The 17,988-nt window shown below is 34.0% G+C and overlaps 1 protein-coding gene across 1 annotated transcript in view; it reads right to left on the bottom strand.

The window, feature by feature from the left end:
• Stxbp5l (syntaxin binding protein 5L) overlaps nt 1-17,772 on the bottom strand; it is a 326,221-nt gene extending 308,449 nt beyond the window's left edge. The window contains exons 1-2 of the mRNA XM_026395287.2: nt 17,693-17,772; nt 16,360-16,556 (exon numbers count right to left, since the gene is read on the bottom strand). Of these exons, the coding sequence (XP_026251072.1) occupies nt 16,360-16,548 (189 nt within the window). The 5' untranslated portion in view covers nt 16,549-16,556; nt 17,693-17,772. The remainder of the gene's footprint in view (nt 1-16,359; nt 16,557-17,692) is intronic.
• Between the last annotated feature and the right edge of the window lie 216 nt (nt 17,773-17,988).

Raw genomic sequence — 17,988 nt, 5'->3', positions numbered from 1 at the left:
ACTAGTAAGCAAAGACACTAACCCAATGAAGGTAAAAGGAAAAATTATTCCAAACAAATGGAGTCTGTAAACAAGCTGAAGTAGCTACTCTTGCATCTGGCAAAGCAGATTTCAAGCAAAAATTAAACAGAAGAGACAAAGAAGGCCACCATATCCTAGTAAAGTGAACAATCCAACAAGAAGATATATAAATGACAGTAAATATATGCCATGCCCCAAATGTCAGCACACCTCATTAAAAAAAAAACCCTGACATTAAATCATTAAATCCTAGCTAGACCCCAATACAATAATATTGGGTTATTTCAACACACTCTTATTATCAACAGATAGGTCATCAAAGTATGAAATCATAAAGATATATCCAACCTAAATAATGCAAATGGTCCTAATAAATACCTACAGAATATTTCACTCTAAGAGAGTGAAAAACTTTTCTTCTCAGCAGCTCATGGAATCTTTTCCCAAACAGACCCATATTCTAGGTCACAATGTAATTATTAGCAAATAAAAAAAATCAATATAATCCCATGTATCCTATATAATCATAATGGAGTGAAACTAGAAATCAATAGGAAAAAAGTTACAAACTACATAATCGTATGGATATTGACTATCCTTTTAAATGAAGAATGGATCAAAGATGAAAGAAGAAATCAAGAAATTCTTAGAAACAAATGGAACAGAGACACAATATATCAAAATTTCTGGGATGGTATAAAAGCAGTTCTAAGAAATTTATAGCATTCAGTATCTACATTTAAAAAAAAACGAGAAAACAAAATAAATAAGCTTATGCTCTACCACAAGTCCTTATAAAAGGAAGAACAAACTAACACAAGGCTCAGTAGAAGACTGGAAATTATAAATATCAGAGCCAAAATTAATGAAATTGAGAATAAAAAAAAACACTACAAATGATCAATGCAACAAAGAGTTGGTTATTTGAAAATATAAATAATATTGACAAACCCTTACCCAAATCAAAAGAAAGAAAAGAACCAAATCAACAAAATTATAGATAAAGTAAATATTATCACAGATCATTTGGAAATCCAGAGGATCTCTGGAATTCCATTTTGAAAATTTATACTCCAATAAACCGGAAAATCTAGAAGACACTGAGAAATTTCTGATACATATTACCTGCCCAAATTGAACAAGGTAGATATAGAAAACATTAATAGCAAGTAAGGAACCTGGATATCAAGTAACGAAATTGAAATAGCAATCAAAGCCTAACCAAAAAAAAAAAAAAAAGACAAAAAAAAAAGCCCAGAAGCATTTGTATTCTCATATGAGATCTACCAGACCTTTGAGAAAGACTGCTATTCTTTTTTAAGCAATTTCCATGAAATTGAAAGGGAAGTAATACCCCCAAATACATTCTCTGAAGCTAGTATAATACTGATACCAAAATCAAGAAAAGAGAATTACAGACCAATATCCCTGAAGAACATCCTGATTCCTTAATAAAATATTAGAAAACTGCATTAAAAATACCTTAAGAAGACAAAAAAACATGATCAACTGTGCTTCATCCCAGGGATCCAAGAATGATTTAACATATGCAAATTAACAAACATAACTCACCACTTAAACAGAATTAAGAAAAAGAATCATATGATTGTCTCAATAGATGCAGAAAAGATCTTTGATAAAATACAGCACCTATTCATGTTAAAATATGCTGGAGAAACTAGGGATAGAAGGAACTTTCCCAACATTATAAAATCTATAAATGATAAACCCAAAGCCAACATTATATTGAACAGAGAGAACTGAAATCATTTCCTCTAATACCAAGAAAAGGACTCTCCACTTTCATCACTTCTACTAATATAGTTCTCAAAACTCTAGCCCAAGCAATCAAGCAAGAGAAGAAAATTAAAGGGATACAAATTGGAAAAGAAAAGCCCAAACTATCTCTGTTGATGACATGATCCTATATTTAGAAGACCCAAAAAACTCCACCAAAATAATTCTAGAGCTTATAAACAAATATAGTAAAGTATCAGGATATAAGATCAACGTTCATAAATCAACAGTGATTCAGCTGAGAAAGAAATCTGGAAAACCATATATTTTTACCACAACCTCAAACACATGCACACACACAAACACAAACACCTGGAGGTGAAAGATCTCTACAATAAAAACTAAAGAACACTGAAGAAAGAAATTGAAGAATACCTTAGAAGATGAAAAGATGTCCCATGTACTTGGATAGGCAGAATTAATATTGTCAAAATAACCATACTACCAAAAGCACTGTACAAATTCAATGCAATCCCCATCAAAATATCAAGATATTCTTCAAAGAAAAAGGAAACAGTTTCTTAAATTCATTTGGAAGAATAAGAGACCCATAATAGCCAAAGCAACACTGAGCAAGAAGAGTGATTCAAGAAACATCACAATACCAGATCTCAAACTGTATTACAGAGCTACATAGTTCAAAAAAAGAAAAAATAGCATTGTACTGGCATCAAAATAGACATGGAAGGCCAACTGAATAGAACAGATGACACAGAGACAAAGTCACATACTTACAGCCATCTGATATTTGACAAAAGTACCAAAAATATATGTTGGAGAAAAGACAATCTTTTAAACAAATGGTGCAGGGAAAACTGCACCATGTAGAAGAATAAAATTAGATCCCTACCTCTCACCCTGCACAAAAGTTAACTCAAAATGTATCAAAGACTTAGGAATTAGACCAGAAACCTAGCAGCTACAAGAAGAAAACATAGGGTCAACACTTCCATCATATAGGGCAGGCACAACTTCCTCAACAAGACCCCTATTCTCAATAAATAAAACCATGGAGGGGAGGGGAGGGGGGATAGTAGGGGATAGGAAAAGTAGCAGAATACAACAATTACTAATTGGGCATTAAGTAAAATTGTGGATGTGTAACCGACGTGATTCTGCAATCTGCATTTGGGGTAAAATTGGGAGTTCATAACCCACTTCAATCTAATGTATGAAATATGATATGTCATGAGCTTTGTAATGTTGTGAACAACCAATAAAAAATAAATAAATAAATAAATAAATAAATAAATAAAACCATGGATCAATAAATGGAATGCCAACAAATTAAAAAGCTTTAGCACATCAAAGAAAATTAAGAACATACACAGATTGCCTCAAAATGGGAGGAAATCTTTACCAGCTCCTCTGACGAGGGATTAATATGCAGAACACGTAAAGAACTAAAACAAGTTAACACCAAAAATAAATAAACCAATAAATAAATGGGCAAAAGAACTAAGCAGACATTCCTCAAAAGAAGAAACCCAAATGGTCAACAAATATATGAAAAAAGTGTTCAATATCTCTAGCAATCAGGGAAATGCAAATTAAAACTACACTGAGATTTCATTTCCCTCCACTCAGAATAGCAATTATCAAGAACACAAATAATAATAAATACTGGTGAGGATGCAAGGGAAAAGGTACAGTAATGCATTGTCATTGAAACTGAAAATTAGTATAACCACTCTGGAAAACAGGATGAACTTTACTCAAAAAACTAGTACTAGAACCACCAATATGAACCAGCTATCCACTCCTTGGCATTTTGCCAAAAGAACTAAAACCATCATACTATAGAAATAGAGGCAGTTTCATGTTTATAGCAGCACAATTCCTAGTAGCCAAATTTTGGAATCAGTCCAGAAACCCATCAATAGACAAATAAATCAAGAAAATCTGGTATATATACACAATGGAGTTTTACTCAGCCATAAAAAGAATGAAATAATGATATTTTCTGGTAAATAGATGGAAATGGAGAATATCATGCTAAGTGAAATAAGCCAGACTCAGAAAATCAAGGGTCAATTGTTTTTTCTCATTTCTAGAAGATAGAGCAAAATAAGGGAAAGAAGGTGATAGTGGGGGAGAATTCAGATATCATATATAGGAATGATCAGTAGAGTAGAAGGTAAAGAACAAGAGGGAGGAAGAAGGATGGTAAAGGCAAGGAAACATGGAATAAATTGAAGAAAATTAGGTCATGTGTAAATATAAATGTACTAAAGGGGATTTACCATTATGTATATGCAGAAAATGCCAATAAAAAATAAATGAAAGAGTGAAAGGGAGATCAATAGAGCAGAGAAAGAATAGGGGGAGGGAGAAGGGGAATAAAATGGGAGGGGGAAATGGGGATTGAAATAAAATTCCTTGCATGTATGATTTTGTCAACATAAACCCAACTACTATGTGTAACTATAATGCTTTAATAAAAATAATAATAGTAAATGATCATAAAGAATGAGTTTGAGGGGTTGGAGTGGTGGCTCAGTGGTAGAGTGCTTGCCTAGCATGTGTGAGGTACTGGGTTCGATTCTCAGCACCACACATAAATAAAGTTCTATCAACAACTAAAAAAATTAAAAATTTTAAAAAATTAGTCTGAATCATAGGAAATAGAATGTTTCCTCTTCCTCATATCTTCCTACCACACCAATATGGCTTCTGTATAATAACAGAAAAGAAGTTGGAAAAAACCTGCATATCTCAGATTTTATAGTATCTAGGGAATTCTACAGACAAAAAAGGAATGTAAAAACAAAGACACCGAAGGAAAGTTTTGTTTCTAACACCTGCAGCTACAGAAAACAACAAATGCAGCCTAATCCCTAGTCAGATAAACAATCTCTCACTTAAAGGCCTATTTATCTCATTTCCTCTTACCTAATAATTTCTGCTTTTCAACAACAGCAGCAATATATTTACAAGACATACTAAAAGAAAAAAACACAGAGATTGAAGAAACAGCAAAATTAGATTCCATCTCAGCTTTAATAGAGATTTTAGAATTTTCTGTCTGAGAATTTAAAGCAATTATGATTAAGGTGCTAATAAAGGCTCTAATGGAAAAGTGGACATTATACAAAAACAGACAATTTAAGCAGAGGGAATGGAAATGCTATAAATCAAAAGCCTTGTAACAGAAATTAAGGATGCCTTTATTGGATCATATGTAGGCTGGACACAACTAGGAAAAGAATGAAGAGACTTGAAGAAATTTCTATAGGAACTTCCAAAATGAAAATGCAAAAAGGAAAAAGAATGAGCAAGGAGAGGATATATAAAAACTGTGGGATAATTACAAAAGATTTTATATACACATAAAACTGGGAATATCAGAAAGATGAAAGCAATAAAGAGAAGCAATATCTAAAGCAATAATGAATAATTTCCTAAAATTAATGACAGACACCAAACCACAGTTCTATACTGCTTAGAGATCAGTAAACAGAATAAATACCAAAAAAATGCCTATAATATCATATCTAAACTGCAGAAAAATAAAAGAAAACATGTTAAAAGAAATCAGAGAAACAAAAATTTGACCTATAGAGGACAAGGAAAAGAATTTCATCAGACTTCTCTTCAGAAATCATGCAAGCAATAAGTGGATTAAAATATTTAAAGTGTTAGTTGGGTGTGGTTGTGCACACCTGTAATCCTAGTGGTTTGGGAGGATGAGGCAGGAGGATCACAAATTCAAAGCCAGGCTCAGCAAGGCCCTAAGCAACTTAGTGAGACCCTTGTGTCAAATAAAAAATAAAAAGGACTGGGGACATGGCTCAGTGGTTAAGTGCCCCCTGGGTTCAATCCCTGGTACCAAAAAAAAAAAGTTACAATTCTATACACCATAAAATCATTCTTTAAATGTGAAGGACAAACAAAGACTTTCTCAAATCCAGAGACTTTCCCACAAATATACCAACACATTTTTTCTAAAAAACAGAAACTATAGAAAAAAGTCCTTAATTATATGTTGTTTGTTAAAAAAAATTAAATACAAAGATCCAGGTCAGTTAAAATTAAAGGGATGAAGAAAAATACCATGCTAACAATAGTAAAAAGAAAGCAAGAGTAGCTACATTTCAGACAAAGCAAAATTCAGAAAAAGGAAAACCAAGGATGAAGATGGGCATTACATAATGAAAAAGGGGTCAATTCCCCAAGAAGACTTAACAATTCCTGATCTGTATGTGTCTAAAAATAGAGCATCAGAGTAGATGAGGCAAAAAATCAAAGAGAAAGAGATGAATGAATCCTCTATTTGAGTTGGATTTCAACATCCTTCTCTCTGTAATTGACAGAGCCAACATGCCAATTATTAAAGACATAGTTGAGGGCTGGGGTTGTGGCTCACCTAGCATGTGTGAGGCATTGGGTTTGATCTTCAGTACTACATAAAAAAATAAATAAAATGGAATTATTTTTTAAAAAAGACATAGTTGAGCTAAACACCAATTGATTGGATACACACTTTTCTCAAGCTCAAACAGAATATTTACAAAGATAAACTACATTCAAGACCATAAAACATCCCTTAACAAATTTAGAAAAATAGAAATCATACAAAACATGTTCCCAGACCACAATGCAATTAAAACTAAAAATCAATAAAAGAGAAATAGCTGGAAAACCTCTAAATACTTAGAGATTAAACACCACATTTCTAAATAATATGTAGGTCAAAGAAGTAAGGATCCTTAAAAGGAATATTAAAATGTTTCAAGACAATTTAGCACCAGAAATTATTGAGTCTGGAAATAAGCAGAATATGAGTTGGTACAATTGGGACAGCAAAGAAAGACTAAACAAAGAAAGATGAGGAAAAAACTATAGAAATTAATAAATCATTTACAAAATGAAGAACAACCACTCATTAGAACTAACCTTGACAGAGAGGATAAGGGCAAAAAATGCTCAAAATTTCTTGTAGTTGTGCCATTATAAGAAGAAAAAGGCTGATTTCATTCAAAATAAAACTGAAAATTTCATCAAACTATAACTATTCCTTTAAAAGTAATCCATTACTACATTAAGGAAATTAGGAAAACCTTGGTCAAAAGAATTGACATTGAATTCACTTTGCGGCTTGGTGCCCCAAAGCTCTTTAAATCCTGTTTCTTCAAGATGAGCTTAAGTATTTGGATTCTTGTCCAGTATCACAGTTCTTCCTGCATTGCTATTTCTCTATAGTTTTCCAGGATCTGGGGGGTTTTATCTTGAATATTAATCTCAGCCTATATATGATGACACTAAAACAAGTAAATACAACATTTAGATAAATTGCCTACTATGACTCTACTATTTTCTTGCCTGAATCTCCATCAAACCTAGTCAAGTTTATGAGTATGAGTCATTCAATAGCCTGGCTATCCTACTACCAAGTACATACAACAATGTCTTTAAAATATGCATTTGCAAAGGACATTATTTAACTTTGCATAATTTTCTTGTATCAAGTAATTTGTTTGCCAATATATGAGAATAAAAAATAAATGGTTAGAAAAAGACTACTCCAACAGTGTAAAATGTTTGCAGTGATTATATAGACCCTTTTTTTATTAGTTGTTCAAAACATTACATAGCTCTTGACATATCATATTTCATACATTTGATTCAAGTGGGTTATGAACTCACATTTTTCCCCCGTATACAGATTGCAGAATCACATCGGTTATACATCCAAGTTTTTACATACTGCCATACTATTGTCTGTTGTATTCTGCTGTCTTTCCTATCCTCTACTATCCCCCCTCCCCTCCCCTCCCATCTTCTCTCTCTACCCCATCTACTGTACTTCATTTCTCTCCCTTGTTTTTTTAGACCCTTTTTTCAAACTAATATAAGTAACTCTTTTTTATCTATTCTAACTTCAGCCCCATGCCATGCCTATTGCCTCTTAAATTTAAAAAAAAGTTTTCCAACTTTTTAAAAAATTTTAACTGATAAATAAAAACAAAAATTGTACTAATTAACAGGGTGCCTTTTAATAATGGATACTTGAATATCTAGCATAATGATTAATCAGGTTAAACATATCTCCTTGAACATATATCATTTTTTCATTTTCTAATTTTTATTGGTTCTTTTTAGTTATACATGACAGTAGAATCCATTTTGACATAATTATAAAGCTTAGAATATATCTTGGTCTAATTAAGTCCGGAAACTTCTCCTTCCCTTTAGCGGGGACTGAATTCAGGGACACTCGGCCGCTGAGCCACATCCCCAGCCCAATTTTGTATTTTATTTAGAGACAGGGCCTCACTGAGTTGCTTAGTGCCTCACCATTGCTGAGGCTGGTTTTGAATTCGCCATACTCCTGCCTCAGCCTCCCAAGCCACTGAGATTACAGACATGTACCACCTGGCCCAGCCTGTACTCATCTTTCTGTCATTTATCTATAGTTATTTTTTTAAATAAATTTATTCTTTTGTGGATATACACAATGGTGAGATTCACTAGAATTTATTCATAAATGTACACAGGAAAGTGAAGTTAGATTCATTCCACTATCTTTCCTTTTCCTATCCTCTCTCCCTTCCCTTTATTCCCCTTTGTCTACTCCACTGAATTTATTTTTCATTATTTCCCCCTCCCTTATTGTGGATTAGCTTCCCATATCAGAGAAAACATTTGACCTTTGGTTTGGGGGATTGGCTTATTTCACTTAGCATGACAATCTCCAGATCCATCCACTTACTGGCAAATGTTTACTTCTTTATGGCTAATACTCCATTGTGTGTGTATATATATCATATTTTCTTTATCTATTCTTCTCTTGAGGGGCATCTAAGTTGGCTCTATAACTTAGCCATTGTGAATTTTGCTGCTATAAACATTGATGTGGCTGCATCACTATAGGACATTTATTTTAAATCCTTTGGATATATATTGAGGAGTGGGATAACTGGGTCAAATGGTGGTTCTATTCCTAACAATCAGAGAAATTCAAATTAAAACTATACTGATATTTCATCTCACTCCATCAGAAGAATAATTATCAAGAATACAAATAACAATAAATGTTGGTGAGGATGTGGGAGAAATGTACACTCATATTGTTGGCAGTACTGCACATTATTGCAAATACTCTGGAAATCAGTATGGAGATTTCTCAAAAAAAAAACTAGGAATGAAACCACCATTTTACCCAGCTATCCCAATCTTCGGTATATATCCAAAACATTTAAAATCAGCATATTACAGTGATGCAGCCACATCAATGTTTAAAGCAGCACAATTCACAAAAGCCAAGCAATGGAACCAAGAAACCAACTTAGATGCCCTTTAATAGATGAATGGATAAAGAAAATGTGATATATCTACATCTACACAATGCAGTATTATTCAGCCATAAAGAAGAATGACATTATGGCATTTGATGGTAAATGGATGGAACCAGAGATTAACATGCTAAGTAAAATAAGCCAATCCCCAAAAGTCAAATGTCAAATGTTTTTTCTGATATGCAAAAGCTAATTCAAAATAAAGAGGGACATAAAAAACAGAAGAAAGATCAGTGGAGTGGATGAATGGGATTGAAGGGGTAAGAGTGGGAATGGGAAAAGAAAAGAACATTGAAATGAATCTGACGTAATTTTCCTATGGACATAAATTAATATGCCACAATGATTCTCACCATCATGTGTACCCAAAAGACACTAATTTTAAAAAAGAACTATAAGTAAATAGACAAATCAGTAGAGTACAGGTAAGGAGTGAGGAGTGAAGGGAAAAGGAAATACTGGGGACTGAATTAGAACAAATTATATTCCATGATTTGCCAAAATGAATCTTAATACTATATATAACTAAAAAGAACCAATTAAAAAGTTGACTATCAAAAAGTCAATGATAGATCCTAATAGATTTTTAGAACTTATTAGGTAAATATATAATAAAATTATTTATTTATAGAAAAAATGAACAAATTCCCAATATATTTAACAACATAGACAAATTTCAAAAACTGTTATGTATGAAAGTCACACGTACACATTCTTCAGTTTGTTTGATTCTATTTTATGAAGTTCAAGAACAAGCAAGAGTAAACCATGGTGCTAGGAGTCAGAACTTAGTGGCCTCTATAAAGGGGTAGAGGTGAGAAACTGAATAAAAAGGGACAGGAAGAAAATTTAAGTAAACCTAAGAATTCTATACCTTATTTTGACTGATAACTATACAGATGTAAATAACTTTCAAAATTTGTTGATCCAAGTACTTGATATCTTAAATGCGACTGTGTATAAATTATATCTGGCATATTTTCCTTTCCTTGCTTACTTTTTCTTTAGCTACCAACTTTCAGATGCTCAACTTAGAAACTTGTTTTCTAGATATGTATCTTGTGTTCCAGACTTTTTAAATCTACAGCTTTCTTAGAATGATATATACAGGCATTTAAAAATGTCAAAATTAAATAATAATAAATATATGTATAATCCTGCTTTTTATGAAGACAAAGTATGTAATCAGGGGGAAAAAAGTGTGATCTGGGGGCTGAGGTTGTGGCTCAGTGGTAGAGCACTTGCCTTGTACCTGTGAGACATTTGGTTCAATCCTCACAGCACCACATAAAATAAGCAAAATAAAGGTATTGTGTCCATCTGAAACTAAAGAAAAAATTAATTTATAAAAAGAAGTAATCTGAAGATAAATCTTTGATGCTTATATTGAGCTGAACAATAAAACTAAAAAATTTTTCAACCCTTTTAAGAAGAAACAAATAAAATAGAAACTGTGACTGAGTTATTCTGGTATGTTAATAGTCCCAATAAAAGTATTAGACTTGTTATAGAAGTGAATAGAAGAATGTTTGGCTAAGAGAAAAATAAACAGAAATTAATGCATCAAAGCACAAAAAGAAAAATAGCCCCAAAAAATTATAAAATGTTTCAAAAATAGCATAAATACAAGAAAAAGGGGAAGAAAGGCAGCAAAGAAAATGATTTTAATAAGACTTTCATAGAAGTTATAAAGAATGAATTGAAGTATACAAATTATGCAAATTATCATATAAATCATTAAAAAATGGTTCATAGAGTATGTACTTACTTTGAAAATTCATTTCTAAAAAATAATGGCTCAATTAGGAAATGAGCTGTGTAGAATTATATGTAAATAAGCCTTTAATAAGTGTTTACATAATAAGTGACATCACTAATTTACCCTATGTAGCTATTACAAAGTATAATAATATATTGACTATTACCTCAAAGATAAAGGAATTTTGGTTAAAATGGAACTGGAATAAAAAAGAAAAATTCAATGATGTGCTACCAAAGGATAGCAACACATCAGAATAAGGAACTTTCTGAATTATATAAGAAACCAATAAACATAATATACACATTATTTATAATAAATAAATAAATAAATGTCCCTCATTTGTATTCTGATCATCCTCTTAACCACATTCCAATTCAGTTACTCAAGAATGATTAGCCTATTCGCCTGAGTCTTAGATAGGTTATAACTTAGGAGAAATCCAAGTTAGAAATAACAGACTTTAACCAGTTTACTTTCAGCTTGTTGCTCTATAACCTTATTTTAAGCACTGCAAAGTCCCTCCAAAAACTTATTTCATATTTAAAAATTAACATCCAGTGGCATCTGGAAAATCCACCCCACTGTTATTCACTTTGGCAAATACTTTGTCTTTTGGCTTCTCTTTTCTAAGATTCTTACTAAATCCCACCCTATGGGGCATCACAAAATAGAATGGCTTAGATTGACTTGAAAATATTTTTTTCAACCCCTTAGACAATTTTACCATCTGTACAAAACAGCTTTCAAAAGTTGTATTTGTCCTCTTATCGTGCACCCACTTGTTCATGTAGGGCCTTCCAGTTCAGAAGGGAATCAGTTTTGTTTTCATTAACATATTCAAAAGCACAGGTTAACTGATTTTATCAAAAACCCTATGCATTTATAACTAAGTCAAGTGAAAATACAATGTGGACCTTGTTTGAATCTCAATCAAGAGATGTAGGAGTTTAGATCAGGGTAGCAGTGGAAGCAATAAAGACACATGATCAGCTTTGGTACATATTTTGAAGAAATAGAACAGGATCATTTATCTTCTCAAAGTCTCCATGCTTCCTTAGGAATTTATCATATTTTGTCTTTTTCAGAAAATGAGAAAGGTGAATGAAAAATACTAGATTCAAGAACTGAAGAACAGAATGTTAAATTTACCTATAATTCTTACCAAACTTGCAGACCTAAGGATATCATTTCAATTTTCTGGTCTCAGATGTTTTATCAATAAAATTACAATATTTACACTTTCTTTGCCTTGCCTTTCTCACATGACTATTATGAAGTTCCAATATCTTAAAGATAAAGCTCTCAAAACTAATTTTAACTTACTAGATTAACAAAAACTCTGCAATTTCACTGTACCACAGACAGACAGATACTTAATGGTTCACTGAATGCTTAAAACTAGTAAACTACTCTTCAATACCCACATTTTACTGCTACCAGATTAATTAAGTGTGGTCCAGGTTAGCCACCTGGATGAAAATAATTTATAACACACACATACATGTATAAATATATATATATATATATATATATATATATATATATATATATGTATATGTATACACACACATAGACGTAACACTGAGTTTGTTTCAAAAGCCTAAGTCCTTACACTTTAATAAAACAGCAAGTTATACATACAAACTTGTGATGATTTATAGGAGATTCACACGGAACTCCAGAGTAACTATAGTCACTCATTGCACTGAGGCCTGAGTAAATTAGGGAGAAGACACAGAGGCTATAGTAGCCCAGGCAAGAGATGGCCACTCAATAAAATAAATCTTGGTCATTAATCAAGTGATGTGTAAATTAATATATATGTTTTCAATTAAAATGATTAAGACACACATCATTAGTAACAGTTTTCTGCTTTAATCTCTTTCAATTAATTAACCATGTATACACTGCTTCATTCATTTAAAAAGCATATCAATGCCTACTGTAATGGTTCTCAATATTAACTATACATAAAAATTTCCTGTAGGGCCTTTTTCAAAAATGCAACTGTCCAGGCCCTATCCCTAGAGATTTTGATTCTCCAAGACTGGAGTGAAGCCAGAGTCTCTTTTAGACAGCAGAGTTGATAAACACTGGCCTGCTAATTGATGTACACTCTAACAATAAGGAAGTAAAAAACTAAAATAAAACATGTTTTCACTTCAAAGAGTTCATAGTATAATAGCAGTGATAGGTTTTTTAAAAATCACAAGGTGCTGAATTTACACTATAGATAAATGTCAGGTGCCATACGAAAACAAAAGAGGAAAAATAAATAAAATAACCTGGGTAGGTAGATGAGGAGGCAGTGGCCAGAGCCAGTTTCACAGTGGTAGTGACTGACACGATAAAGGTTAAATTGGGAGTTCTTCAATTATATTAAAGGTGGAAGAAAGCATTCTAGTCAGAGGCTACAGAACAAGAAAAAGCATAAGATATATAACAATATAATGCTTTCAGAGAGCACAAAATGCCTTAGGAACCAGAGAAATTAAGATGGAAAGGTAAACAGGAACACCTTCTGAAGGGAACTATATGAAAGTTAAGCAGTTTGAAATGGATTGTATAAAGCAGTGGCTTAAAATTGTACTTCAAAGAATTCAAGTTCATATCTTTCACAAATAACAGGGGCATTCAAATACATACTGAACTTAAAACAAGATGTAGTAAATTGATGTGCTCATCTTTTTTTTTCCTATGTTCTTCTTATAGTTATTTCATTGGCTGCAAAGGGTACAGCTTTACACTTTTTTTTTAAAGCTAACAATGCCCTCATATCTGTCTGTGGATATTATACAACAAAAACCAAATATTTTTAAAATTTATCTTCACAGATATATAACTTGTTATAATTTATAAGATAAATATATGACAAAAAGTACATTTATTTATTTTTCCTAATAAGTGTTATTTACCAGGGTTTCACATAGAGAACCCATGCTTTAGGGAAATCAACATAGAATTTTTAACAGGAAAATGACAAAATTAACATTGTATTTCAGAAATAACATTATTACAACAAACTGAAGTGTAATGAGGTAAAACAAAAAGTGAGGAAATGAGTTAAGAAGTGGTTTCAAGAGGCCAAGCAAGAAAATATGATGGAATGAACAAGTACTGGTAATGGACAAAAGAGAATAAATTTCAGAAACACTAGGAAATAGAACGACTTGATGACTCATCAGATAGTGGTGGGGGGTGATTTTCTAGATGCACATTTTAATTATGGCCATGTTTAAAAGGTAGAAAAGGAGTTGGCCAGAAGGTGCCAACTCCTCAGAACCCAGAATAAAATGTTCATTGGCACATTTAATCAGTGAGTTGAAATGAAGTCCCCATTTTAGTAATAGCTCTAATTATGGAATTTTCTCAATCCATTTTTATATATTTTATTATAGACTAGGTACCCTATAATACAATCATAACCACTTTTTAAAATTAACTATATTCCTATTCAAAAATGCCATAGTATTTTCCCCATTTAGTAAGACTTCAGTACTATTGGTACATAGTTTATATAGATATCTATCCTTATAATTTATTTGGAAATCATTACCTATTATTGTAATATATATTATTATAAATTATATTTGTTCCACTATTTAAAAAGGTAATTTTTAAAATTTTAATACAATGTACATTTTATCACCCTTTCCAATCTATGCAAATACCTTCACCTTATTGTCTTCTCTCATTTTCCAATAACCTCTTACAGATAAGAGGTGAAATATTTATTCCCATAATACAGATGCAGGAATGAAATTTCAAGGAAGATAAATGCCTTGCCCAAGATAATCTAGCTGGCAAACAATAGAACTTTAAGTAAAACGAAAATGTTCTGAATCCTAAGCCAGTGTTCTTCCTACAATGCCATATATTTTTGAAGTAGTACATACTTAACTGCTGCCACTTCCATGACCATTTATTGTCTGAGCAGGTAGATGACTACGTATTCCATTTTATTTTCTTACATTCACATATTTTTCTGAAATATTTGATCTGAATATTTTCTCTACCAGTTTTATATCCTCAAATGCCCATGCCAGTCTGCTTTTTTATACTAATATATCTCTAGCAAAATTCTCCAGAATCACTATTATATCCATGAATTGAGGGAATTTGAAAAAATTTTTCACAATCTGGGAATAGAAATAGCAACATGTCCAAGTTTAGTGCATCAAAGCCTAATCCCCCTACCTAGTTAGTTTAAATTTGGCCTCTGGGACTCTCTTGCACATTTGCCTCATCACCCCTATTAAGCCATTCTTCAATCTGACAAACTATCTGTTATTTCATATTGAGAAAAAAATCACTATTGTAAAAAAAATTTCACAGTGTGAGTTAGAATTAAATCTGTTTGTTTAATTCTGAATAAAATTGGCTTTTAAATTATTAATAACTCCAGATTTAATGCTTTTATGACAACCTACTAGGAATAGAGGCTGAGGCAATTATTGATACTTATTTCATTTATACATTATTTTTTACTACAAAAATTATTGAATAATTCCAAAAAGAATTTCCTTAAATTATCAATATTTGCTTCTTAATTTCTGTGATTTCTAATTTTACTATTTTTTACTTATGTATTCAAGCACATTTATAAAACTATATTCATTTGTATGAGACAAATGACTTAAAGCTTTTTCTTGTATAAACCATGTCAAAAGTACATTTCAAAGTAACCCAAAAAAGTGCAATAAAGATTATAAATCACTTTAGATCATAAAATGGTATTATAATATCTCAACATATTAACATAATGCTTGTTTTATAAATTCTCATCTCATCCTATTGGAAACTATATATTTTTTGCTTATTCATTAGAAATTCAACATCAAAGTATAATATCCTAAAATATTTTCTCACTAAACTGCACATTAACTATTTTTGAGTTCTTACAAGTATTATAAGTTTTCACAAGTAGTAAGACCATGAATTTGTTTATATATACATTTATGAAGAGTCTAAAAATCTGGGTATATTTTTATGTTCATAATTTTAAGGCAATGCCACTGGATCCTTTAAAAAATAGATATATTTATGTAGCCATTATCTACTTCATTCTAGCAACACGTTAATACTTTATTCGTTTTATACTGAACAGTAAAACAGAATAACAATTAGTTTCTCTGAATGCTAGTTCAGGAAAACAAGTGATTATCTTCTCCTTCAGTTTACTACTTATACATAAATATTATATTTTGTCCACTATTGGGTGGACAAAACATTATCTTGGAAATTCTACTTTTTGTGTGTACTTATTTCATTCCCTAAACTGTCATTGCTTTTTAAGTTGATGCTAAAGTTGAAATATCTTTATTAACTCAAACTGACCTACCCACAGGGTTCTCTGCACCAGACTCTGATGGGGGCATCTCAACAATTTCCAGTACCTAATGTATGTGGGTTTATGTATGTTCCCCTTGTTCCTTTGCAACAACAAAGAATTGATAGGCATTAAACCAACTCAAAACTTACCTTGCAAATCTGGAAATACTCTGAAGTCAGGGTCTCCTGAATCTCCTCTCTAAGAATCCCTGCAGTTGCTCCTGGATGCAGGGAACCACTTCCAGCCCCACCACCACTGTTACTGCCACTGCTGCTACCACTGCCAGGGGAGGAGGCAGTTAAGCCATCCAAAACTTTTCGGAAATTAAACTTCTTCATTTTAAACACTGTTGAGAAATTCAAAGGAAAGAAGAAAGGGGCCACTTAACACATAGAATCAGATCAGGAAAAGCTTTTATCTTTTCATTAGCCAAGCCAATCTCCATTTTATGAGCATTGGCTATAACTGGGGAAGAAAAAGAGGCTTCATTTTGTCAAATTTGAATTCTTAAAAAAATGTATCTTTATAAAATAAATAAATAAAACACAACTCCAAGAGCAACAGTATTCTCTCCTCATATATAAGATTTTCAAGGGCTTTCTCCTCAGCTGTAGCTACGCTTTATCAGCACTGGGGTAAAAATAAAAGGCAGTGTCATCATCGTCATTAGCATTATATCATCATTATTATACAATCAAACCAGAGTCCAATAGACTAAGACCCCCTGTGTCTCTCTTAAAGGCGGGCTTTCTTCTAAAGGTTCAGTTCAGAATATTTTATTTCCAGAAAAACGACGTTGCGGGGGAGCCAGTATTTACTCTGCCACCATCTTCCGGGCTCTCTCCCCATCATATTCAACGCTCTTTTTCTCACTAGGGAATTTGGGGAGTGAGAGGCAAAAGTGCCTTTTTCCGTCCCCAAACCCAACAGCCCGAGTCCCAAAATCATTTGGGGGTGACCCAGAGGCTCAGCCGACGGGAGGGGCGAGAGGCGACAACAGCTGCCTCCACTTGTCCCTCCGCCTCCCCCCCCCTCCCGATCTCCTGCCCCCTTTTCTCCCCGCGTCGCTTGCCCCCACCCCCCGCCCGCAGCCCGCAGCCCGCAGCCGCCGCGGCTCTCGCCCGCCCGCGGTCCGCTCTCTCCGCAGCAAGGTGGCGGCTCTCAGGGGACGTGAGGCGGTGGCGGCAAAGGCTGCAGCCCGAACCCGACGCTCCCGTGTCCCTCCCCTGGGCCGAGCACCGTGGCGCGGAGCTCCCGCCCGCGGGCGCGCGAACACACAAACACCCTCACACCGCCGCGCGCCCAGCTGGAACCCACACAAACACTCTCACAGATATTCTCGCGGGCGCACTCACACAAGCACACGCGCGCGCGCGCACACACACACGTACACACGTACACACACACACACAGGTGTGAGCCAGCCGGGGCTGGACGGCCGTGGCGTCCCTGCAGGTGAATATCTGACCCAGGACTAGGCACCTTCCTCAGACGCCACTAGCCGCCTGCCAGCCCGGGAAGCTGAAGGCGTGTAGGGCGTTGAGCTCGCAGGCGTTGGTCCGGCCGAGCTGCGGCCGCTTCTCCGATCCCTCAGGTCGCGGCGCCAGGCGCTCTCCGAGGTCCTAACCGAGCGGGCGGGCTCCACCACAGGCTCCGCCCTCCCGCCGTGGGAGGCAAGCCCCGCCCCGATACGGCCCCTCTTTCGCCCCGCCCCCCTCCTCGGCTGCGCGGGCGGGGAGAAGGGTGGAGCGGTCTGGGACGTCAAAGGGCCGGAGCCG

This window comes from Urocitellus parryii, chromosome 2 (genome assembly GCF_045843805.1).
Source record: "Urocitellus parryii isolate mUroPar1 chromosome 2, mUroPar1.hap1, whole genome shotgun sequence".
Classification (NCBI taxonomy): Eukaryota; Metazoa; Chordata; class Mammalia; order Rodentia; family Sciuridae; genus Urocitellus; species Urocitellus parryii.
This window is presented reverse-complemented; position numbering and strand designations above follow the sequence as displayed.